The 26335-nt window shown below is 53.1% G+C and overlaps 1 protein-coding gene across 2 annotated transcripts in view; it reads right to left on the bottom strand.

Moving 5' to 3' along the window:
• Positions 1-26335, bottom strand: part of SLC24A4 (solute carrier family 24 member 4) — a 171973-nt gene that overhangs the window by 41328 nt on the left and 104310 nt on the right. The window contains exons 3-10 of one of the 2 annotated variants that reach the window (XM_019462090.2): positions 17568-17644; positions 14708-14782; positions 11735-11819; positions 11109-11212; positions 10209-10283; positions 7232-7257; positions 5583-5636; positions 3814-3956 (exon numbers count right to left, since the gene is read on the bottom strand). In XM_019462090.2, the coding sequence (XP_019317635.1) occupies positions 3814-3956; positions 5583-5636; positions 7232-7257; positions 10209-10283; positions 11109-11212; positions 11735-11819; positions 14708-14782; positions 17568-17644 (639 nt within the window). The remainder of the gene's footprint in view (positions 1-3813; positions 3957-5582; positions 5637-7231; positions 7258-10208; positions 10284-11108; positions 11213-11734; positions 11820-14707; positions 14783-17567; positions 17645-26335) is intronic. The other variant, XM_019462091.2, reaches the window with a different exon arrangement.

Below are 26335 nucleotides of genomic sequence, written 5' to 3'. Positions count from 1 at the left end.
AAACTTTAGAGACTGACAAGGGCCCTCTAGGATGGAAAATGCTAGAAAGCATCACACGGCACTGGCTCTAAACTTCCCACAAGGCCACCTGCTGTTCCAACAACCATCCCCACCTGGTAGAGAAGGATACATCTAACTTTGCTCTCCTTGAGGCCGGCAATGAGGGCAAAGATATGGCTCACAGGCCCTGAACGAGGCAAGGGAGACCCAAGAGGACAGCCGACTTGCTGAAGGCTCACAGTGAACTGCTAGCCAAATCCAGGGTCTCCAGTAAAACGGACACCCTCCAGCAGGGAGGCAGCTCTCTCTGACCCTTTGCTTCCCCCTCATAAGGCTGAAGAATAAATCTCTCCAGGCCTCAGGCCTCTTCCTTGCCACCTTCACAGACACGCTCAGGGCTGGAATCCTGAGGGATTGGACCTCTAACTCCTGAGCCCTGGAGGAGCCAGTCATGAGACCACTCTGGAACACAGCACACAGAAGCAGGTGGAGTTTTCCCCTCTGCACCGGTCACCAGCTCCCGGTGAGGGTCCCTTCTGGGCAGGAGTCGTCAAGAGCAAATCCTCGCCAGAGTTAATGGCACAGACACGAACAAGTGCACACCAGACATGCGCACACTCCCCAAACAGGCAGCAAGGCTCAGCAGACAGGAGGCGTGTGGGTTAGAAACAAAGCCAGGGAGGACCATGCATTTGTCGGAGACAGACACTAACCTCCAGTGAGGCCTGCGCTGAGGTCACGGTTGGTTGGTTGGTTTTTGTAATGCACGTGTTATCGCTTGGATGAAAGCAGATTACTTACAATTTAGAAGAAGAGAGTTAAGGAGACAAAGGCCAAGAGAGATTGCCAGAGGTGATTAGCTTGCGGTGGATGCCAAGAGCCGGGGGGCAGCATTCTTGATGGTGGCCAGGGGGTTATTTGAAGGAGTTAGTAGAAGGGTTCCTGCTACAGGGGGCTTCAATGCTCAGGGTCCCCGGCTTTGGGGATGGCCCCTCTCCCAGCCGATTTCCCTGGCTCTGTCCCACTCTGAGGAGCAGGAGCCTCTGGGCCCACCACCCCTCGCAGCTGTAGGAAAGCCTGAATCCCTCCCTCCTTGGGAGACTGCAGGCTCCAGGCTCCGTCCAGGTCCATTCTAGAACGAGCCCTGATACAGGCATCCCCGGGCAGGGGGCACTGGGCTCAGAAGGAGGGAGCCTATGGAGTTTTAGAAAAACCCAAACATCCGAACAAAAAATGAAGCTGGAGAATGTTATCCCCCTCCCGCCGCTCCCCAACCCCCCCCCCCCCCCCGCCCCGTCCACCGCCCCTCCCCCCCTGCAAAAAAGAGAAAGCTGGCCCGAGATGATCTGGTGAACTGAACCATATGACCTTTAAGAACATCTAAGTATATAAAGGCATTTTGCAAGAGTGGTAGTAACAAGGCCAAAAACCTGTCAAGAGGTTGGGTTAAAAATGTTGATTTGATACAGGAAGTGCCGAAACCGGTAACAGGAAAGCCAGAGCCGTGTGCGCATGCGTGGGCTCTAGACAAACTCTACCGGCCAGCAATCTTGGACTTCCTTGGGAGGGTGGGTAGAGGGGGAGATGCCTGCAGGCCGAGGACCAGGGAGGCGAGTGCTCTCCGCATTGGGAAGATTCCCAGCAACACTGGCTGAAAAGGCCAACTCCTGAAGCCCCTTTCTCAGCCCCTGCAGGGTTCCTGGGGACTTCTTGCTCCTGCCTCAGTCCATTTGAGGGGGCATTGCCCTGCAGTGACTCACACACAGAGTCCTCCGCCAGCTGGGCTACGAAATCCCTAAGGCTGCATCTCTGGGATCCCTTCTCTCCAATTCCAGGCCTGCACCTTTTTCTCCTTGGTCTTTATCTAAACACCTTCCCTCCCCCCCCCCCCCCCCCGATCAAAGTTGGAAGGAGGCCTATCTTCTTCCTTGCCCTGTGTTTTGGGGGTGGGGTGGGGGAGCAGTCCTGTGTCTAATCTTACAATTTTCTAGAAATTATCTTGGACTCAGATATTTGGGGGGAAATAATAAACTTGCGGGGAAGGTCCTACTGCCCTGGGTACAAAAGGAACGGAGACAGAGCCATGACAGAGGTCCAGAAAAGGCCCCAGGAGGGCCGCGGCCTCACAGCAGTCCCCACTGCCCTGAACAGGGAAGTGGCTGAGGCACCCGCTATATTGCATGTGACATAGGTTTCCCATAGGACACTGGGGAGAGGTGTCCTCCCTCCCCCACACAGGTGGAAGGTAGCTCTGGGGACTGGCACCTGAAGAACTGGGCTTCTTCTGCAGACCTGAATGACCCACCACCTGGAATCTCTCTTCTTTGCCATGAAGGTGCAGAGGGCCCAGGAGCACTAAATCTCTGTGTGCAGGACCCGGCAGAAATCAGCCTCTGTCCTGAGACGCTGTGTGTGTGTGTGTGTGTGTGTGTGTGTGTGTGTGTGTGTGTGTGTGTGGCGGGGGGGGGGGGGGGGATCTGTAACAGGGACCTCAGAGCCACTGTATCTGCAGAGCTAAAATGCAAACCAGCAGCCACATCCGTCCCTCCCCTCTGAGAAGGTTGTCCTGGAAACGGGATCCCCACTCCGGTAGGCTGCTCCACATTTACGCAACAGGAAACACAGACACAGCCCCGGGCTCCAGGCTGGACACTGGTACCTTCTCCCCAGGGGCTTTCTTTAGAAAGCCTTCTCCCATAGGAGAGATTCATTCCTCCCTCACCTGCAACAGGTGTCTTCCCCAGGGGGTCCCCTGAGACGGGACAGAACAAACTTGCCTGAAGTCCAGGGGAAGGGGCACTACCCAGATCCACCCGGGAGTAAGGACTAGCAAGGGGGCCAACGAGTACAGACTTCAGCCCCCACACGTCCCAGACACGAGCAAACAGGTCCCCAGGGCTACCTGGCCCGTCACAGACACCACGCAGGAGTTAAAGTGGCCTGAAAGAGGACGTGACTTGTCCGGGGGCACGGGAGAGAGACCCTCAGGTGGCCAGTCCACCTGGCATGCTGGTTAAGAAGGACTGGAGATGCCAGCCCAATCTGTTTTCCCATGTCCTCATTACCAGAGTCCATTCAGGCCCTAACGCTCACTGGGCTCACAGAATGGAGATGCTCCAGTCTTGCTGGCAGGTGGCCCCACAGACGGATCCCTTAGTAACCGGTAGATGAAGATGTGGCTTCCGAAGTGGGAGCCAGGTGGGCCTAGAGGACCAGGGGAGCTCGGCAGGGACCACAGGGGCTGGCTCCCGAGGCCCAGAACCCCAGACAGCGGGGCCAAAGAGCAGCTGAGGAGGCAAGGCTGCTGCGCCCCAGGGCAGGGCTCCCAGGCAGGGCTCTGTAGGGCCCACTAGGCATTCCCGCTCTGCTCCAAGGCTGCCCTCCATAGCCTCGCTGTTGCTCTGGGCGACGAGCCAGAGGTCCCTCCAGAGCAGAGTCCTCCCCCTGAACTGGGCCTGGCGTGTGGGAAATCACAGGGAGGCCTGAGTCTGCTCTGTCACCCCAAGTCATCAGCCTCCTGCCACCACCTTTCCCAGGGATCGGGGAGGTAATTCACCGCATTTCAAAAAAGCCCAGCAGGCCTGGAGCCTCCTTCAGGCTCCAAAAGTCCCCAGGGTGTGAGGGTTTGACTTTGTCTGTCCTTCTCCCTTCTGTGCAAATGTAAATCTGAGCCACACCTCATTGAGGGCCCTGGGACCCAAAGTAAGAGAGTGACAATTTAGAGGGAAGGTGGGTGTGTGTGTGTGTGCAGGAAAGAGCATGGGAGAGAAGCTTTGGTGACACTTTTGGCCACTCCTGTCTGCTCAGCCTTACCTTGCCCCAGCAATGGCAGGGAGGGGTCATCAGAGCTACTATCACAGTAATCATTACCATCCTCCAGCTCACTGCTGACCGTGTTGCCATTTGCAATGGTCTTTTGTTTGATGGTGAAAAAGGCCTGCATTTTCACATTGTACCTGGAAGCGAAGGCAGGAGGTCAGAGCCGCGGGAGACACCTGGCAGGAGTGGGTGGGGGGGGCCCGCCGCCCGCCTCCCCTGTGCACACACAGTCACACCCAGCCCCGGGAGTGTCCGGGGGCAAGGGGGAGCCGAAGGCTTTCATCTGAGCTGACAGTCCCGACAGGACCCCTAGAATAACGCGTAGTCGGAGGGCTTGCTCCACGGAGCTGTCAGTGGCCTCCTGGGGGCGTAAGGAATCTTCAGTTCCAAGATATGACTGACACCATACTGACATCCAAAGCTTGTCCTCATAAGAGAAGTTCAGGTTAGCCTGAAGGACAGGCTCCAAGGAGGTGTCACCAGGCTGTCCTCCGAACAGCCTCGAGTCCCACTCCTATAGGCTGCCCGGCGGGCCATCCCTGAATCACTCACAGCCAGGCCCAGAGAAAACACTGTCTCCGTCTGAGACCCCAGGCTTCCCCGCCTCACTGGAAGGCGCTCAGAGAGGAGTTCACCTGAGGACAAGCCTCCTTCACTGGGCAGTTTATCACCTGTTTTCACAACACATTATAAATGTTTGATATAAACGTGGAGATTCATAATGTCGTAAAGCTCAGTGTTGTTTTTAATTATTTCTGGAGGTGTGAACAAGAAGGTAAAACCTGAAGATGATGATTCAGCTCCTGGGTAGTTTTTCCTTTTTTTTTTTTTTTTTTAATGTGGCAAAACATATGCAACATCAAATTTGCTACTTTAACTTTTTCTATTTTTAAGCATACAATTCACTGCCATTCGTTACACTCACAATGTTGGGTAACCATCACACCATCACATCACCATTATTTACTTCCAAAAACGGTTTCAGCATCTCCAACAATTCTGTGCCCGTTAATCAATTAGTAATCACTCCCTCCCCCACACCCCTGGTAATCTCGAATTTACTCTCTCTCTGAATTGGGACTCTCCTAGGGTACCTCGCAGAAGTGGAATCATCCAATATTTGTCCTCCTGTGACTGGCTCCTCTCACTTAGCATATTTTTAAGGCTCATCCACGTTGTTGCATGTGACACCATTTCCTCCCTTTTTTATGGCTGAATGATATTCCTCACGGACAGTTCTGAGAGCACTCTGACCCAGGCAGCTTCAAAGGGCCACAAAAGCATCGCACAGCCTGGGACCCAGTGTCTGCATTTTCATTGCTGTGAGTGGTGTCCCCAGTTGTGCAAGGCAGCGGCCATGACAGATGGCACTGGATAAAGCCTGGAGCAGAAGTGAGGCCGCCCGGCTCTTCAAAAAAGAGCGGTGTGAAACTATCAGGAGATTTACAGTGACAGCGGAAAAGAGCGGCCACTTGGGCACGGAGAAATCAGCACGGGGCAGGAAGAGGGCTTGCTTGCTACCTGTTTGCGAGCAGCCTCATCTGCAACCCACCAGCCGCGACTCCCCCTGCCCGGGTTTGCACAGCATCCCAAAACAGTATCTGAACACCTCACCCCAGAGGGGCATCCTCCAGAGAAGCGGGCAGGCTGGAAGTCACTGGGAGGTCTATCAGTTAGTTTTGTCTGGGCTCTAACAAAAGGCCAGAGCAGGAAACGGAGTAAGGCGTCAGACTGCCCCGGAGAAGGAGACGGAAGGTACTTACTTCATGATCAGAATGTAAAACACGTACAAGATGATGAGCACCAGGCCTTCCCACCTCAAAGAGAGAAAGGAGACTGGTTAGGGCTGGGGAGGCCTGCAGCACTGACACCTGGGGGTGACTGGCAGAGGGGGCGGGGAGGGGGCAGGGCCGGAAGTCCTATGATCCTGCCTGGCCCCGGAGCCCGGCCCAGAACTCCGGCATCCAGGGGAGTCTTCCCCAGCCTGTCCTACAATCTGAACCCCTCTTGGGGACACAGAAAGCTGACGGTGGGCTCTTAACTACAGGGGGCCTGCAGGGCTCAGGCAGAGTCCCATCAGCTACGGAGAAAAAGGAGGGACCAGGGCCACCACATCGCAGGACTCACAGAGGAGAGTGACCATAGTCATGCAGACTTGATGCTTAAGAGACCCTATGCTCACCAGAGATTCCGACCAGGGACCAGAAAGGCTGTTGGTACAGAAGGGGCCCTAAGAACTGCCCGAAGAGAGGGGCCGGTACAGGAGCCTCCTGGGCTGAACACAGGGGCAGGGCAGGGGTCTTCGGGTATATACACCACTGCCGTCTAGCTGATGCAGCGCTCAACCCCACGCGTGGCGGGGATCTGGAGCTCAGACCACAAGCCTCTGAGAAGCCACACGCCTTAATCTGTTTGGTCATCCGACAGCTGCATGGTGAAGACCTACTATGTGCTAGATATAAGGTACGATTGGTTTGGGAGCTCTTCCTCTACTGACAGAGCCCACAGACCAGCAGAGCCACAGAGAGATTTGTAGATGACCCCGCTGCCACCACCCTCGACCCCATCGAGGAAAAGGAGAGCCCAGATGAGGCGTGGCTTCCTGGCTCATATAGCGGGTTAGGGGCTGGGTGGGGGCCAAAAGCAGGCTTCTGTGGGCCCAGAGCACATGGATGCTCACGTCAGCCAGCTGACTGTCCTCAGCCAGGCCTCCTGAGTACAGCCCCACAAATAAACACAGAGGATGTGGACTCTGAATCACTGTCATAAAGAGAACATGTCTATGGCTTATGAACGTATGATACACTCATGCCCTATAGGGCAAATACACCAATCTTTTCTTTAAACTTTCTGCTTTATGGATCTTAATTAAGGAGTCATTTCCTATCTCAAGGTCATAATGGTGAGTCCCTATATTTTATTCTATTTTGTTTAATTTTCCTTTTTACAGTGAGATCCTTAATTCATCTGGAATCTATTCCTGTATAAGGTGTGAGGGAGGGATCCGATGTGATTCTGTTCTGTATAGGGTTCCCAGTTTTGCCAGCAGCGTCTGAGACCCTCTCCCTAACCCACTGTCTGTCGTGACAGCTGTCATATTTCCCCAGCCAAGAAATGGGCCCATTACTGGGTTCTTGGTTCCGTATTCCATATTGGCCTACGCTTACCCCGGTGTAAAACACCACACTGTTTTCGTTACTTTAGCTTTAAATATATTTTGTTATTTGGCAGTGCAGGAACACTGAGGGATTCTTTGTCACTTTGGAAGAATAAAGGTGTGATTGCTTCCAACGATGCCCTTTTTGCAAGTTCAAAAGCTCATGTTTGTAAAAATGATTTCAAAAAAGATTCAATGAACCCAACGAAGAAGAATACTAACAAAAAAGGAACAAGAAACAAACTTAAAACTTACCACACGATTTCTTCATCATATATGAACTGGAAGGCAAAAGAAACAAAGGGTGGGGGACTTATTTATTCCAAAAGAACACACACAGGTCCCTACACACTCCGAGCTCACATATCATTGCCTTGTTATTTCTACACAAAGCTGGGCTCCTCTCTCCGTTTCTGGGTTTCTCAACGGGAGGAGGTGACCTTAGACCTTAGTCGAAACCTAGACCACAAGATGCCAGACTATGCGGCTCAGCTCAGCCTCCCAAGAGAAACGGCCTGTGCTTCATGACGGTCCGAGTAGCTGTTGGGGCCAACCTGCCATCACTAAGGGCACAGCCTTGCTGGAATCAACACTCTTAAAAACTAAAAGGACACCTGCCTGTCTACCTACAAACCTATGTACCTACCTATCCAATGGGACTCGTGTGTATGGGAGGGAAGGGATATCGTTTTCTTAAAATAGAAAAGTGACCCCTTTGGAAATTCTGAGGGCAAAGGACCCACTTGTGCTATTTGAAGGGAGGCCAGGGGTGACGGTGCGGTCATGATGATTTCTGAAGAGGCCACTGACATTGCCCAACAACTCCACCAAGCATCTCTGGCACAGACCCAGATGAATGACACCTCTGTGGTCCAGGGGAGGGATCCTGTGACCACCTTGGCCAGGCCCAGTGTGGACAGGCAGGTGGAGGGGCTGTGCCCACCAACTGATCTTGGAGACATAGGGTCCCCACACCAGATGCCAGAAGAAGCCAGGGGGCTGCTGTCTGGACTTGGGCCCGTTGTGACCCTCTTCTGGCTGTCATGGCAGGCGTCACACACAGAGGCTGCTGTAGGGGCCACTTCTGAGAGAGTCATTCCTGGCCAGGCATCGCTGTGAGGCTCCCCAAACCCAAGGCTCCGAGGCAAGGGCACTCAACAGAGGAGTGCCCAGTGCCCTCCCCCGCCAGAACGTGAGAACACTTGTGGGGGATATTTTTAATTTTTTACAACCCCATGAAAGGCTACTGGCATTTAGCCCAGGATGCTGACCAGTCTAGAACCTGTGAGATATTTCTCTCAGAAGGGGTTTTCCACATTTGGCACACGTCCTATTTAAAAGGTCTTGCCAGTGCTCCTGGGTGGCTCAGTTGGTTAAGCGGCCGACTTCAGCTCAGGTCACGATCTCGCGGTCCGCGAGTTCGAGCCCCGCATCGGGCTCTGGGCTGACAGCTCAGAACCTGGAGCCTGCTTCCGATTCTGTGTCTCCCTCTCTCTCTGCCCCTCCCCCATTCATGCTCTGTCTCTCTCTGTCTCAAAAATAAATAAACATTAAAAAAAATTTTTTTAAATAAATAAATAAATAAAAAATAAAAGGTCTTGCTAAACATTCAGGCAAACAGGGAAAACAAAACCAAACAAATCTGTGCCCAGAACTGAACTCTATTTTATAAATCAAAGTACCTATACTTTTTTAAATTATGTATTTAATAAATATTTAATTTTCTAGTGAGGTAGCTATCATGTAAATGGAGGGATGATTGTACTTGGGCTCCGCCCACGATTTCATCAGGAGTCATTCCTAATTTTGGAAAATCACGTCGTCAATGTCAGGAATGCTCGTGGGGTTTAAGGCTCCAGCCCAGCACGGCCTCGGTCTGTGCTGGTGGTTTCTGGGCTCAGAGATTTTTCCTTTATGGGACAACGGATTCCACCATTCAGTGCTGTAGTGTCTTTGTGGCCAGACATTTACACACTGAAGGATGTTTTCGTCTTTTATACTTCGAACATCACGTTGATTCTTTTCTACAACTGTGTATGTACAGGTCAATGAGTTTTATCTGTAACTTTCATTTTGGGGGGTGTAGGAGGCTGGGGTCCCAGTAACCCCCTGCCTGACATTCACGCCACCCCTGGATATGTGGCCTGGACCTAGGGACTGGCTCCTCACAAAGAGAATATGGCGAAAGTGAGGAGCTGTCACCTCCAAGATTAGGTTATGGGCAGAACGGGCTTCCGCCCTGGTACCTTCTCACCCTCCCTCTGAAGGAAGCCAGTTACCCTGTTGTGAGCTGTGCTGCGGAACAGCCGGCCAAGCGGGATCGGAGGGCTATCCACAGCCACGTGAGTGACCCCGAAAGTGGATCCTCCCCCAGGGGAGCCTCGTACCAGGGCCAACACCCGTGAGACCCTGAACCAGAGGGCTCGGTAAGCCACTCCCAGACTCTGATCCACAGACAACAAGAGTGATCAATACTTGCTATTTCAAGCTATTGACCTGGGGGGAGATTGGGTACCCAGCCACAGACAGTACGAGGGATGTGACTGTCCTTTCCAGGTGGCTCTAGGTGGTGTAAGGTTGAGAACTGTGTCTGGGGGGAGCACATTCCAGTCAATCTGGGCACACCACGTGCACCTGCCCTCATGCCACCACTTGGATTGAAACGGCTCCCTTGTTGGATGGTGCACTCCTCAGCAGTAGCCAGTGTCCTGTGCCATGAAGGCACCCTGGCCCTCGGGGGACTGCGGGGATATCGCCCCTCGCTTTCCACGCTACCAGACTCTAGAAATCACTGTTCCCGCTCTTCCGGCTTTTCTCCCTGGTGCCCCGGCTACCCACTCTGCCTGCCCCCAGCCTGCTTCTCTCCTTCCTGCTCTGCAGTGAGCTGTGAACCCAGAAACTCTGATTCTCAGGAAACCCGGCGCCGCGTGAGGATCCGAGGGCCCGATGAGCGAAGGGCTTGAACTTAACTGCGTGGACCGTGTGACCACGCTCTGACTTTTCCAAGGCCTTTTCGAATCCAAGGTGGGCCCGGGATGTGCTCCATCACCAAGGTGTCAGGTAGGAGGCTTTCAGGCAAGGGAGGCACAGCGGGGAGGGGACTGGTCACTTTGACTACAGTGAGCGGTCAGCACAGCCCACGGTTGGGGTGCCCTGGGTCCCCTGGTTATAGTGCCAGGGACAGAGATGGGCAGGGGTCATGTGCCTGCACAGGGGCAGGAAGGAAACTCACGGCAATGAGCACGATGACAGAGAGGGTGTAGTACACGGAGTCTCGGCACACGGCCCACCATGTCAGACGGACCACCTGCCAAGCAAAGGGCCGTCAGCGACTAGTGGCTGGAGAGATGGAGGCGGTGGTGTGAGGGTGGCTTTCTCACCACCCCCAGACCCCCACAGGTGCAGGGACACGCCCAGGGAACAACTCCTAACCGTGCCACCCGAAACCCATCTTTCCTGGCTGTTCAAGGCCACCCTGTGTTTTTCATTATACGTGGGGAACAGAACAGAAAGCATGGAATGTTTATAAGTGACGGCAAAGCTGCCCTCTGTTCCTCCAAGGTAACAGACATCTCAGGCTTCACAGTGGAAGCCCAGGGTCAAGGCAGAGGCCAGCGGCACTTGCTTCCCCTGTGATTCTGGAACCTCCTGGTAGTAACTAGCTGCCCATCTCTACCTCCATTGGCCAGGCAGGGCCTAATCATGAGCCCAACTCTCTGGGGTTGAGTCTAACGCCCACGTGGCCCTGAGGACCAGGGAGATGCTGATGGGGTACCAACCGCAGGCCAACGTCACGCTCCTTGCCAAGGAGGCCAAAAGCAGGCTTCAGATATTTCCAGAATCTAGCCCAGGGTCAGGGTTACAGGAGGCGCCTCTCAAAGACGTCCTGATGTTGAATGAATGCTCACCCTTGGGCTGGCCAAGGGAGCAGACCCCGTCCCTGCTCTCAGATGCACTGAGGCTGGATGTGCAAGGAACGTCAGAGGCCACTTGTACACATGAGGACCTGGGCTCGGAGGGGGAAGCCAACTTGCCTGCAGCCTCGGGCAGTTGAGGGCACAACTAAGGTGAGGCCTCGGGTCCCCCCACTGCTGTCCCTTATGTCACTCTATAGAGGGAGAAAAACACCGACCTGCCCCGCAAATAATCCACAGACTCCAATGATACACAGGATGTTAAACACCGCAGAGCCCACAATGGTCCCAACCCCAACGTCTCCGTGGGTGATGAACACGCCTGGAAGGGAAAGGCAGAAATCCTCTTGTGCCTACACTTCCTCAGACCCAGGCTGCTGCGAGGCCCTTGTCCCCAACCCCATGGACTGAGGGACTGGTTCTAGGACGCCCATGATGCTGACAACGGCCAAACCAGAGAGGACCACCTACTCCACTCCTCCACTCCCCCCCGCCCCGCGTTTTTTCCTTTTTAACAGCTTTATTGAGAAATAATTCACATGCCATAAAACCCACCCATTCAAAGCGTAAGACCCAGCATTTGGGTAGACTTCCAGAATGGTGCAGCCAGCACACAATCTGATTTTAGAACACCTTTGTCACCCCCCAAAGAAACCTTGTACCCATCAGCCCTTTGCTCCACCACATGCCCCGGGGAACCACGAGTTTCCTTTCTGTCTCCCTGGCTCTCCCGTTTTACAGATGAGAAAACAGAGGCTCGGAGCTGACGAATGCCCTCACTGGTCACGGCCCCAGACCGGGGCTCTCTCCGGATCCCACGTCCCCAGCTGGTGGGATTTCTTACCAATAACAGAGGCAAACAGCTCGGGCGTCGAGCTTCCCGCGGCCATGAAGGTGGCTCCGGCCACATCTTCACTCAGATGGAGTTTCTGAAACAGAAGTGACCGCGGACATTCAGGCTGCGAGGCGGGGAGAGCAGACACAGTCCCCAGACACTCTGGCAGCCGCAGAAAGCGTGGGAAAGCGGTGCTGTTGCCAGAGTCTAGCACGCTTCACCCTGAGCACACACGTCTCCTGCTACTCTGCTGGCCGCTCAACCCAGAGGCCCCCGTCCCCTTCTTCTGTCAGTTTCCGCTCATTCCCCAAAGCCCCTGAACGAGGTCTCCTTGATGAAGCCTTTCCAGGTACAACACCCAGGACAGGTGGGAGGGTCCGGTCCTCCCATTAATGAAACACAAATCACACAGCGAGGGTGTGAGGTCTGTGAGCTTCCCTGCCCCACTGGCCGATGAGGGCACGGTCGGTCTATTTCACCCACGGATTGCCAGTGCCTAAGAGAGAGGCTGGTACACAGCGGTGCTCAATGGGGAGCCACCTCCGATGCCCACACAGACCTTGGGTACCATGCGGACTGCGACGCATCGGGGCCGCGGAACCTGGAGGCCCCAGACACACAGCTTGGCTCTTGCATTCCAGAAGGCCTTTGCCGTGGCAGGCCCGATGCCCGGCTGGCCGCTGAGACAAACACCCAGGTACCCTACTCCCAGGGATAAGGGAGAATGAGGCGGGGCTGGAGCTCTGTTGAGACTCACTTTGCTTGGCAAGGCCGTGGTCTGGCCACAGAAGCCCATCCTCTGATTGGGAATGTGGTGCCGGGGACTTTCGATGCCAGGAGAAACCACCGAGATCCTGGGTCTCCCTGAACAGCACCTTTTTTTTTTTTTAAAGTTTATTTTTACTTATCTGGGCGAGACAGAGCAAGCAGGGGAGGGGTAGAGAGGGAGAGACAGAATCCCAAGCAGGCTCCATACTGTTAGCACGGGGCCCGATGCAGGGCTCGAATTTACAAACTGTGAGATCGTGGCCTGAGCCTGAATCAAGAGCCAGACGCTTAACTGACTGAGCCGTCGGGGCGCCCCTGCCTGAACACCACCTTGAAGGTGCCCACCCTGTGGTACTCAGAAGGCCTCTGGGCAGGGCTGGGTCTCCTCTGGCATCCACCTTCCAAAGCACCCTGGTCAGCCCGGGGCTCTGGAGTCCCTGAGGAACACAGAGTCTGGCACAACCTCCCTGCTGACCTTGCTGACCTTCTATAGAAGGGGTCCCTCAGAGGGGTCAGAGCTCTGGGCTTGACAGAAGCTGGTGCGTGGCACAATACTGACCTACCAGGGTGGAAACCCAGCCACCCTAACCTTGTCAGACAGGAACGTTCCACAGAAGATGTTCTGCCATCAGAGCATCTCCAGTATCTTCTAGCAGAATACAAACTGTTCTGCCTTTGTCTCCTGGAACACCCTTCCCTGCCCTCTCTGCTTGGAGAAATCCTTCCCACTTCAGAAGTCTGGACCAAATACCACTTCCTCCATGAAGCCCTCCTAGGCTTCTCCCCGAGAGAGACATTCCCTCCCTCCTTTTGGCTCTTCAGTCCTTTGATGGCTCTCACTAGCCCCTTCCGTTGGTTTTTGCCTATAGGACCAAGGCCATCCCGCTCATCCACCTCTGTGTCCTCACAGAGACAGGCAACCTTGAGGGGCACCTCCACGGCACATGGTCCTGTGCCATTGGTCACCCATCTTCCACAGGCTTCTGCCACCCCCAGAATGGCAGGGGACCCCCCCCCCATTGCTGGGGTCCCCAAGCTCTCGCATTAGTGAGTGCCCAGAGTGCACACTCTGCAAGGCCCAGCTGACTGGCTTCCCCGAGGGCCTCCTCCGAGGAAGCAGCAGATGGCTTACCCCCAGCACACCGCTCCAGGGGCCCTGAGGCGAGGCCTCCCACCCCGACACCCCCGGCGGCCATTTCCGGATTCTCTCCTTATGCTCCTTCTCTGGCTCAATTCGCTTCCTGATCTGTGGCTCGTTCTGAGCGGGGTGAGAAGTGGAGTGGTGAGCAAGGGGGTCGGGGGGAGGGGAGGCCTTTGCACACCCCTGCCAGGCCACTCCCTCTTCAGGAGGCCCAAGTCAAAAAGTCCCTGTTCTGTGCCGAGCAGCAGGGAAGCACCTGTCCTAACAAGCTGTGTCCCCCGGCTGCCAATGTCACAACAACAAGGCGGCCTCAAGTAGCTGGGAGATCTCACACGGACGAAGTGAGCCAAAGCCCAGAGTCACCTGCACACAGTAGGTGCTGCAAACAGAGGTAATTTTCCTTCCCTGGCTGGAAGCCAAGAGTAAGGCAGAGCCGAGAGACACGGGAGACTTAAAAACAAATTTCTTTGTAAGATTTTATTTTGAAGCAATAGCTACACCCAACATGGGGCTTGAACCCACAGCCCCGAGATCAAGAGTCACGTGCTTTCCTGACTGAGCCAGCCAGGCGCCCCAGCACTGGAGTTTTCACGTGTGAGGCAAGAGACAAGAAAACGAAACCTTCACAAATACTTAAAGGGAAAAACGTCAGCCTGTGAACTTGGAACAAAGGGCCTTCCTCACTCCGCCTCTGCATCTTCCCCAAAGACATAGGTCCCTACCTGGTGCCTGCCACCCGCAGCTTGGTATGAGAAATGCTCCCTAACCAGACAGGCTTGGCTTCACGGCCAACAGCTCGCCATGCAGCCAGAGGCTCTGGGTGATGACCGCACGCCTCTCCTTCTGCCAAATCTGGGAGAAGATGCCCCCACCCCCCCCCCCCGACTCTCCTCTGGGGGTTCCAAAGCCAGGCTCTGCTGGGGCCACACTAAGCGTTTGGCCTGACCATCTTCACCACCAGAGTGCTCCCCACTCAGTCTGGCCCTGACGCGTCCCGGGTCCTTGGTCGCCCCAGCCCTCCACCCCCACCCCGGCTTTGCTGAGGGATCCCAAGTCCCTCCTGCGTACCGTACCTCGCAGATCTTCTCTAGAGACGGAACGAAGAAGTCGTCACACACTATGGCCAAGGCGTAGAACATGTACAGAGCCTGAGAAGGAAATGGGGGATCGTCAGCGAAGGCGCCTACCGCCAAGGAGGCACGGCTGGGCATCCGTCACGCCCAGAGCCAGCCTGCCAAGGCGGAGGTACACACAGAGGAAGATTCTGGCACCACAGAGGCTGGCTCCCTCAATCCTCTCACAAGCAGATGGGGAAACTGAGCCCAAGGAGGGGAAATAATATGCTGGGCGGCAAAGGGGCCAAAAGCTCAGGCCACACGGCCTTGGGCTCTTTCCTCTGCTCTTAAAGCACCAGCTATCTCCCTGGCACTAGAGTATGGTCTCGAAATACAAGATCTCACCCTTAGGGCCAAGGAGAGCATTTAGAATCACCATTTTAAGAGTTTAAAATAATAGTTATCCCAATTTTCCCCCTTCATTTTTGCTGAAGGCACCATTTTCTTCTTACCAGCTGGCCACCCCCTGCCGAAACGAGTGGCAATTTGAGAGCCAGGGGTACCTGGGATGCTACCTAATGTTGGCAGAGGTTCAAAGACACAAGCCACTCACACTGGGGGGGGGTTCAAGGAACAAAAAGTCCAGATTCTAATGCTGATTCTAGGACTCAGTTGCCATGTGACTTTGGATAAGTCACATCCCCAGGTCTCCATTTCTTCATCTGTTTAATGGCATAGTGAGAACAGACTGACAGTTTTCACACGGTTTTATATACAGAACCCCTCCCTGCCCTGCCCATCCAACATGGTTTCCCCGAGCCTATCCTATGGGCCAGGCACTATTCCAGGCATCAGGGATACATGGGGAATCTGCCAGGAAATGCCTCTGCCTCCTGTAACTTACCTTAGCGGGGGACAAAGAGACAAAGTCTAACTGTTGGGGAAAGGCAAGTGCAAAGGTCCTGGGGCAGGAGTATGCTTGGTGCACCTGAGGAACAGCAAGGTCACTGATGTAGGTAGAACACAGTGAGACGGAGATGGAAAACAGAGGATGTGAGGTTGGAGGGAAAGGCAAGGACCAGAGTCCATGGACAGGTGGGACTTTATGCTAAATGCTCAGGGAAGCATTTCTTTCTTCAAAGACAAAGTGATATGGATGCTCTATTCACAAAAATGGGAAAGGCTGGGCTGCTTCAGCAAAAACAATTGTGCAGTTGCTGAAGTAGCACACTGATTAATGGTGATTAAATCAACTGGAAGATCGGCTGTGGCCAAGGCCTCCAAGGCCTTATCTCCTGGAGCCCAGGTATGCTGTCCCTGGATCTAATTATCTTTGGGGGGAAAGCAAAAAGAAACAAATACCGAGGGTATGGGTAAAGGAGAGAGACTCTTCTATAAAAATCTCAGGATATGGACTTGAATTCACCGCCCCCCCCCCATAAATTCTCCCCAACATCATCTCCCAGGCAAAGGGTGATCTGTGGGACCCCAGCTCTCTTGATTCCCTCAGAAACACTCAAGAGAAAAGGAGGCCAAGAAGGCACCACACCGCCCAGGCCAGGAAATTCTGAGAAGCTTCCGAGTGTCGCAGGTGACAACTGGCTGCAGAGCTTGAGCCTTTTCTTGCTCTAAAGAAGGGGTCAGCAAAGTTTTTTGTTGTTTTTTTTTTTAGCAAAGTTTTTCTTAAACGGCGAATATTTTAGTACCGACAGGCCACACAGTCTCCATCGCAATGACCCTGCTACAGAAGAGGACACGGAGTGGGTATGGCTGCGTGCCAATAAAACTTGATTCACAAAAACAGGAGGTGGGCTGGATTTGGCCCTCCAGCCACAGTTTGGGAATGTCTGCTCTCCAGGGTTTCTGCAAAATTCCTGAGGTGTTCTCAGGTTCAGGAGAAAAGGCTTTGCGTCAGCAAATGCCAAGACCTTCACGGGGCACAGCACCAGAACTACGGGACTAATTCGCCAAACCCACACCCTCTCAGTGAAAGGGGGAGGGCGCGGGAGAGCCGGGGGAAGTGGGAAGATAATAGCTGTCACAGAAATACCCAGGACTGTCGTTCAATGTACTGGGTGGGGTTTAGCAGCCACAGATAATCCAGAAATGACAGGAATGGCTGTGCCCCGAGAAAACTTTATTTACAAACACGGGCAGCGGCTACAGGCTGTAGTTCGCCTACTCCCGTCACAGAAGAGCTGACTTTGACCTGGGACTTAGGTTTGGACCCGCTGTTCCTCTTGGAATTGTTGTTTGAACTCTACCACTTGTTACCAAGGCGCATCTAAATACAGAGGGGAACTGGAGAAGTGCCCCAAAGTGTTCAATTATAGATTTATGGCAGGGTGGTGAAAATGGGGGGTGGGGGGGCGGGGAATCCCGGCAATCATGTATAGGGCGCTTTTTTTTTTTTTGAGTTTAGTGACTTTATTTTTATTTTATTTTATTTTATTTTTTATTATATGAAATTTATCGTCAAATTAGTTTCCATACAACACCCAGTGCTCATCCCAAAAGACGCCTGCCGACAGGGTGCTTCTTGACTCACATGCACGCGTGCTCACACGTCTGGGAAAGAGGCTGTCACTCCCTTTTTATAAAAGCAGAAGATGGGGCACAGGAAGACGGGACTTCGGGGTCACTTGCTGTGCAACCCCGAGCAAGCCACCTGAGATCTTTAAGATTTCTTTTCATCTTCTTTTCTTTTTTTTTCCGGCGGGGAGGGTTAAAATGGGTCCAGGATCCGTTCTCCTCGCGGGGCGCTTCCAAGGGTGGGACATCTTTGGCACGCCAGGGCTCTGCCGTGCTCTGCACACAGGCCTCACCTGCCGGAGGTTTAGGAACATCCCAGCCCCTCCCCCCCCACGCGGCCACTTACTCCGAGGATGTGCAGCAGGACGGCTCCGTGCTGTCGCTCCTTATTGGAGAACAGGTCTGTGGGGAACTCATGAATCGCTGCAAGACAAGGGGACAGAGTGTTAGTCTCAGTGGGCCTCCCGATGGGATGGCCGCCCTTGCAGTCTGAGTCTCCACCGTGGAACCGCAGAGTCTGTTGGGCCGGGAACCGGCCAGGAGGGGGCCAGCCGGCCGCTTCTCCTTAGGCCATGGCAGACCTGCGCTCTCCAGTAAACATTGCTGAACACGAATTATCCACAGACATCCTAGAAACTCGAGGTGATCAAGCTTACCACACCCCTCGCAGTTTTCTGACGTAGGAAACACTTCCCGCCCACGAGGATGGCAAAGACAAATAACGACAAATGCTGGCAAGGACGCGGGGATACCGGAGCCCTCGTAACTGCTGGTGGGACAGTAAAATGGGACAGCGCTGTGGGGAAACAGTCTGGCAGGTCCTCAAAACGTTAGACTGAAGAGTTGCCACAGGCCCCAGGGAGTCGACCCCCAAGTATCTGCCCAAAGGAAAACACGTCCACACAAAACTTGCACACGAGTGCTCGTGGCAGTGTGATTCATGATCGCCTCTAAGTGGAAACACCCCAAAGAGCCACCAGTGAATGAACGGATAAATAAAGCGTGGTCCATCCAATGGAATAGTATTTGGCACTAAAAAGGAAGGAAGCAAAGGGCCGCCTAGGTGGCTCTGTCGGTTAAGCGTCCGACTTCGGCTCAGGTCATGATCTCACGGTTTGTGGGTTCGAGCCCCGCGGCGGGCCCTGTGCTGACATCTCGGAGCCTGGGGCCTGCTTGTCATTCTGTGTCTCCCTCTCTCTCTGCCCCTCCCCCACTTGTGCTGTCTCTCTCTCTCAAAAATAAATAATAAACAATAAAAAACTTTAAAAAGAAAGGAAGTACTGATAGATGATGCAAGAACCATCCAGGAAGAACCTGGAAGAACCCTGAAAATGGCATGCTACGTGAAAGAAGCCAGTCACACAAGACCACGTGTTGTAAGATTCCATTAATATAAAATGGCCAGAATAGGTAAATCTATTTGGTAGATTTGTGGTTGGTTAGGACTGGGAGGTATGAGGGCTTGGGGGGTAACAGTTAAGGTGGGCAGGGTTTCTATCTGGGTTAATGGAAGTGTTCTAAAATTGTGGTGATGCTTGCATAATTATGAATATGCTTAAGAGCCACTAAAGTGTGTAACTTTAAATAGATGGATTGTATGGTATGTGAATTAAATAAATTAAATAAAGCTGTTACTGTGGCAAACTTCAAACTTGCTGTCCCAGGATTCTGGGATATCACCCGTTGCCACAGTCAGATCAGAATTGAGAAGCAGGCTTATTCCCTCACTCTGGAGTCATTTCTGGTCCCCTGCCTGCCCCCCAGAGTTCAGGGACACGTGTTCTCCTGCAAAGCCCTTTCAGCTTGTCCAAAGCTCACTGGTCCCTCTTGTCCACCTCTCCAACCACCCATGACGGATCTGTCACTCCAAATGGGGAAGCCAAGATCCCAAAGAGGTCAGGTGACATCGGCTGGGTTGGGGATGGCAGTGCTGGCAGGACAAAACCCTGTCCCCATCCGCCCCCCTCCCCCATGCTGTGGACTCTCTCTGTGGAGACACACACACAGGAAAATCATGAGTGGGAGTGAGGCTCCAGGTAAGTCTTGGGGCATGACCCCGGGCTGAGGTGTAGCAAGGTAGGGATGAGGTCTGAGAGCATTGGTCCCTGTCCCCTCATCCCCTGGACCCCTCAGCCGCCAGGTGCTTCCGCTGGCATACCGCCATCTTGGATCATTGGGTACCAGGTCACAGCCCCTCCTTTGGCCCCAAGAATACCCCTGCTGGCGTGGGTACCACCACTCCTGTTACAAGCTCTCATCATCCTTGGATGGTGGTGGGTTGCCCTGTGATGTGCAGAGCCTTCTGCATCAGAAACCAAACACTTGGCTTTGGAGTATCACCCTTGACATTCCCAAGGGATCTGGGCCACTCGTTTGCTTCTTCGGCCTCAGAAAGTTCACAGATAATTAAGGAATAATTCCTTCTCACCCCACCTGCCCATTCAAGATGACCAATGGATAACTACACTGTGAATGTCATTTCTACAAGTCTTCTGTCAGACACTCCCACACCCCCACGTCTCCATCACATCCAGCTAGACTGGAAGCTCCGGGAAGGCAGGGCTCCACACTGCCCCGTATTACATTCTCAGGGCCTTAGCCAGGCCTGGCACACAGCAAATTCCCAAAACGCTTTAACAGTCAACTGAATAAGGGTGCTGGGGGTGGGGGGTGCGGCTCAGTTGGTTAAGCATCCGACTTGGGCTCAGTTCAAGACCTCGCGGTCCGTGAGTTCACGCTGTGTCCAGCTCAGAGCCTGGAGTCTGTTTTGGATTCTCTCTCTTCCCTTCCCCACTCGTGCTCAGTCTCTGTCTCTCTCAAAAATAAACATTAAAAAAATTAAGGTCAACTGAATAAAAAATAGTAAACTACTAACAACCCATATTCTCTTATCCTGTTAGAATGCTTTCATTACCCTTACAGACCCCTTGAACACTTAGAATGACACCTGGTTCATAGCGGGTGCTCAGTAAATGCTTGTAAATATACTCTCTAGGACAAAAATCTCTTCTCTGGAAATACAATTTGGCCCTAAGCTCTGAAAATGATGACTTCTCCCTTATATGGAAAATCTTCTGTTTTTTAAGATCAGATTCTCCCACAAGACATGGAAAACATCAGCTCCCCAGACACCCAGAAAATGTTCCCACTTTAAAACAAGCAGCATTTAATGAAAGATGGATTCTTTCTCTTCTCTGGGGTATTTTTCCTTCTGTAATCTAAATTCTTTAATAAAACTGCTGCTGTCATTTCAAGGGCAGGGGTCTGCTTCAAGGTCTGTCGGCTCAGAGATGATAATTATAAAGGAAGGGGCTCAGCATTCCTGCGGCCAGGGCCTTGTTTCCAGGAGAAACGTAACAGCCCAGGATATTTTGATGCAGATCAATGGACGTTTCTGCGCCGAACATTCGACACTGTTCCTGATTCTCCAAATCTGTGTTCAGAGAGCTGGTGATTTATTCAATCCTGGGAATTCTTTGAAAATTAGAATAAAGTAATGCGCCTTTCTGCCGTGAGGATGTATCAGCTGGGCTCCGGGAGGGGGGAGATATGGATTATAAATGGCTTTGTCCTTGGTAGGAACAGGCTTCTATTGGTTCAGCCACAGCCTCTTGCTCTGCGACCCCCTGCGTAGGCTGGAGGGCTGCAGAGGGGGGGACATGCCATCCATGCCTTAATTTTGCCAGCAAAGAGTAACCAGCACACCTACCAGCTGCTAATGACCCATTGCCCTCTGCACCCACCCAAGTCTTCTGGACACACGATGAACTCATGAGGCAGGCCCTGTAGCCATGAATGTCCCTGTTTTCCAGATGAGGCTCAGAGGGGGCAGTGAGCAGCTTGGGGACCCCAGCCACATAAGCCAGGACACATAGTGGGACCCTGAGCTCCTTGTCTAGGATTAAGGGCTGCCTCTAACCCAGACGGAGATCCCACTGTAAAGGGGGTTGGAAGACCTGAATGGGAGTTCTGATGCAACTGCCCACAAGCTTGTGGGCCCCCGGCTGCGTCCGTCCCTCTATTTCTTGAGGAGCCATCTGCTGCCACGCAAAGTGGTGGAACACTCACTGCTACTATGTGGTTAGGAGTGGGCAGATGGCCACCCTGCCCTCCCCAGTCGGCAGCTGGTAGCTGGGACCGGTCCACTTCTCAGTTCAGGAATCGAAGCTTCTAGAAACTGGCATCTGGGCAGCAGACCACGGAGCAGGCACAGCAGGTACCTGTCCGTCCCACCTCGATCACGAACAGCAGGAACTTTAAACCACAGACAGCCTATGCACCTGCTCAGGGCACTGTCTTTAGAAGCAGATGACAGGTTTCAGGAAAGGCCTCTGCCCCTTTCCTATTACTCTCATGACCTTGGCAAAGTAGCTTAACACCTCAGGGATCGTCCCCTCACCTGTAAATGGTGATCGCCATGCCCACCAACCAGGCTGCGGTAAGGGTTAAGGGATCCAGACAACTCTGCACGGCACTCAGTGTCATTCAGAACGGTTACCTTACAGACTCCACACTTGATACAAGTCTGCCCCCACCCCCGTTCCAGACAACCAGCCTTGGGTTTGTGAAAGCAAAAGGGAAGACAAAACCAGCTTAGTGGGGAAGAGCAAGAGACCGTGGAGATCAGACCCGGCCACATCAGGGTCTGGATGCTGCTGCTACTTAATCCTGGCTTCCTGAGAAAAACTCCTCTCCTGGCCTTGCTGGGATCAGGAGCCCCTGGGCCACGTTCAAGGGTGCGGCGACGCTTGTAATGTCTGCAAGGGGCCGAGCCGCCCCGTCTGCTCAAATCCCCACCAGGGAGGACGGAGGAATCAAGAGGGCAGGTGCATGCAGCTTTTGAGGCCATGCCTAAGCCTTTAAGCTGCAGAAATCCGGCAGCGGTGGGTGTGGGGGAAAAGATATGCCTTCAGGTGGAGCTGAGCTCAGGAAACCAGGGATGATCCCAGCACCCCGACACCTGCGGACGGGGGTTGGGGGAGCCCGGGGCGAGAGGAAGGGAGGGAAAGCTGCCGGAGACCCGGCAACCACTGCCCACCTCCCTTTTAGGATTCTTTCCTTTGAACTTGGGTGCCCAGAGCCGGCTTCTCCATCACTCTAGGTTCTGAACACACCCCTCTCCTTACATTACACCTCGGGCGTGAACCTTCTAGTCCACCCACACTCCGCTGGGTCCGGGGCGGGTGGGAGCTGGGGAGAGGTCTTTCCTGCCAGGTGCCTTCCTGAACATCGGAGGGAAAACTTTAAGACCCCTGGGGACAAAAGCCTCTGCAACCCTCCCCTCCACCACCAGCGACCTAACACCTTATAAATGAGACCCCTAGGCACACTTGACCTTCTCTGTGGACAAGCTCACACGGATAATGCCATTCTATTTCAGGAACCCTGAGTTCATGTTACCCCTTCAAGGCTCCGTACTTTTGCCAACAGTGCTGCTAGTCTTCAAAATGTAATTTGTTCAAGCATTTGCTGAGTACCCTCGGTAGATGTCAGGCCTTCTGGGCATGGGCAGACGGGATCCCGATGCATCTGTGAGCATCCGCAGGCCTGGCATTTTTTCATCCTGGAGCGTGATCGGACTTTCAGAGAAAGGCAAAGTTATCCAGAAAGCGGTAGGTTATGAAGATGGCAGACGCCCTGCTCCTGAAAGAGTCCAATATGAATTTCTTGAGCATTTACCGTGTGCGGGACACAAGCATTTACTACGAGCATCCCAGACGTGCCCTTGAGGGGCTGGTGCAAGTTAGACAAGTAGACAAAAGACTGAGAGATGACGAGAAGCTTGCAAGAATGACGGGGAGCGAACCAAGCCAGGGTTGGGGAGGGGGTTACTGACGCGAGGGGGGAGGGGGAACACAAGCCCATGGAGAGAGTGGCGCCCACATCAAGTTTCGAAGGCTGCATTACAGACTTCTCAAAGCCCTCTCATCTGTCACATCAGTCCTGAGAAGACCGTCATCCCCATTTTCTTGATGACAAAATAGAGGTTCTGAAAAGCTAAACGAGGTGCCTGTGGTCACGCAACCAAGGTTTGGCACAAGCGAGGACAGAGGGACACAGGCTGGGAGCCCAACCGACACCAGTCTCTCCATCAGAGCATTCTGCCCGCAACAGGTGCACATCTGAGAACTCGAGTCTCCTTTACCCAAGGGCAGGCTCCGTACCCCTGCAAGCTCTAAGGACCACAGCAAGAAGTCACATTCCTAAAAAAGGACCACACACACGTTACAGGTCCATTCCGCTGACAGTCCGCGAGCCGCCCATGCAGAGGTCTCGTCCGTCACTCCATGGATCTACGGAAACCCGTCACTCATCTTTCTCAACATACTTGAAACGTTTAATAAAAGTGACCACGCCCTACTTATGATGTATGAACATATGAATGACCTATCCACCCACCCACATTACATACAGAATTCATTCTTCAGGGCGTGCGTTTCTACGGGTCTTGGGACATCCACCACCACGCCCCGAGACAGCAGAGTTCTATCATCCCCCAAATTCCCTCGTGCTGCCTTTTTGCAGTCAAACCCTCCTCTGCACCCCGACTCCTGGCAGCTACTAGCGTGTCTCCTTTTCCCATAGACTACCTTTCCTAGAATGTTCTGTCAGTGGAATCATACAACAGGCAGCCTTTCTTTTGGCTTCTTTCACCCCTTCTGGTCTTGCTTCTCTTACTTGGCAAAATGTACCAGGATCCGCCCACATTGCTGTGTGATCCCACCTTCACACGATGCTCTCACTTCGTTTCTTTGACAACCCCCCCCCCCCCCCCCCGCTTGCACAGTGTCCTTCAGAAGCCCCTCCTTTGTGGGACCCCAAATACTATGGTTCTCAGGGCTCTGCCCAAGCCCTCTTCTCCATCTACGCACTCTCCCCAGGTGGCCTTGGCCTTGAATTCCTAATCTCTGCAGACATCTCCCAAATCCCAACCTTTGCTGAGCTCGAGACCCAACATACCCAGGTGCCAACCGGTCATCACACCTTAGCCATCCTAGAAGTACCTTAAACCGTCCCCAGTGAGTGGCCCACCATCCATGTTGCTCTGCACGCAAGAAATCCCGGCGCTGTCCCTGATGACCTCCTCCTCCCCCACGCCCTGTGATGGGTGGACAGGGCCAAGGGCACCCAGCTTCCATTTCAACTTCCTTCCACGAACCTTCCTGTCAGGGACGCTAGACAGCGCACAGGCTGTGCACTGCATAGGCACACGTTCACACGTCCCGGCCCTATTTCCTGTCCTGTGGAGTCTGGACGACCTTGAAGCTAAGCGTTCTGAAGGAGAAGCAGGGTCTGCCAAGCCAGGGGGCTCGGAGGGAAGAAAAGACGCAGAGGGGTTCTTCCTCCGGCGACCAAGGTTATAAAGCCCATGTGTTGAGAGGCTCTCCTGGCAACAGCACCCACTTCCGTACTCCCCCACAGGATGTCTTTGAACTTGATCATCCCACTTCCAACTCCTGTTCCTTTAGCCTTTCTTGCAACTTTGTAAACACATAATTCCCTGAATTCCTTTCTGTTTAAAAATATGGAGAATGGCTTCTATTTCCTGTACTGAGCACTGACTGACACTCTGTCCTACTATTTTTTTCAAGTTTATTTATTTCGACAGAGAGAGAGAGAGAGAGAGAATGAATGAATGAATGAATGAATGAATGAATGAATCCCAAGCAGGCTGTGCAATGTCAACGCAGAGCCTGACGCAGGGCTCCATCTCATGACCCTGGGACCATGACCTGAGTTGAGATCCAGAGTTGGATACCTGACCGACTGAGCCATCCAGGTGCTCCACACTCTGCCCTCTTTTAGCCAATGCTCCTTAGGGTCCTGGCCATCTTACTTCCTAACCAGCTTGAGTTCACCCACCTCTCCGTCTCCACCAACCTCTCCCGATGTGCCCCTTTCTGTGTTCCACACGGAGCCAGGCCAGTTCCTCCACATGCGCGTATGGCCTGAAACCCTTCCATGGTTTCCAATTGCTCTTAGGATAAATGCCCAAACCCGCGTGGTGTGGCCCGGACAATCTCTCGTCTTCTCAAGCCACCTGCCCTCCCACACTGGCTCTCCTCCGGCTTCACCGCTCAAGCCTGTGAGCTGTCAGATCCTGGCACGAGGTGGGTGTTCAGGACACGTCCACGGAGTGAATACGTGTCTGGCTTTCCACCTCCCTTCGGACACAAACCCGAGAGCTGCTAGAACGAGCTCTGCCCCAAGGATATCTAGGAGACAGGCTGGCTGGCCCTGCTTTCTCGGCTCTGGGCTTCCAAAGTGCTGCTTGGATGCTGAACCATGACCTTGCCCAGAAGGAAAGTGCTGGACGGAGATGTGCTTCCATTAGATGCTGATCCTTCCCCGACCTTTCAATTAGTCGATTCTCTTTAGGGAATATAAACTGTGAATTGAATTTTTCAAAACAGAAAAAAATTGCCTCAAAACACGCCATTCTCTCTCTGCTTTCGACCTTAGTTAAAAATAGCCCCACGTTCTAAGCCCTGACGTTTATTCTGAAACTATGCAAGTGAGACCGTAAGGCTGGAGAGTAATTTAAATAGCTTCAAACTTCCATCATTTCAACTTGTGTGTTTTAGAAACCACCCAAGTGCCAGAAACCAAAAGCAAAAAGAAAAAAAAAATCGTGATTTTCCCCCAATTCTATGGTTTAAAATAACTTCGCTAAGAATTTTATACCTTTCATGGGCAATAGTTGGAATGTCTAGGTTTTATCATCACCCTCATGTCTCAAACAGGAGCAAAAATAATTAAATCATTGGCCTAACCAGCTTGAAAAAGAGTTTAAAATCCTATCTTTTTTTTTTTTTCCAGCACATTCCAAAAGAGATTAAGCACCACCAAAAATAAAAATTTGATTGGAAGATCCAGCAGCAGGATCGCACTCTCCAGGAGCAACCGCCACGGAATTTTAGGGCTGGAAGAGGTTCCAGATGCTACGTGGCCCAGTTGTCCTTCACCCAGGACAGGGCATTGGGCTTATCAAAATTGGGGGCGGGGGGACATTTTCTAAGTCAACACCGCCATCCCCAACTCTGTCCCTAGCCTGATGCTGAATTTCCTTATCCTGTCCGTGAGAACCACTTAACTTCCCATTTTAAGGGGGAG

This window comes from Panthera pardus, unplaced genomic scaffold (assembly GCF_024362965.1).
Source record: "Panthera pardus isolate Hobbes unplaced genomic scaffold, ASM2436296v1 HiC_scaffold_24, whole genome shotgun sequence".
In the NCBI taxonomy this organism is placed as follows: domain Eukaryota; kingdom Metazoa; phylum Chordata; class Mammalia; order Carnivora; family Felidae; genus Panthera; species Panthera pardus.
Note: the sequence above shows the minus strand (reverse complement) of the source record. Positions and strands in the feature narration are given on the sequence as shown.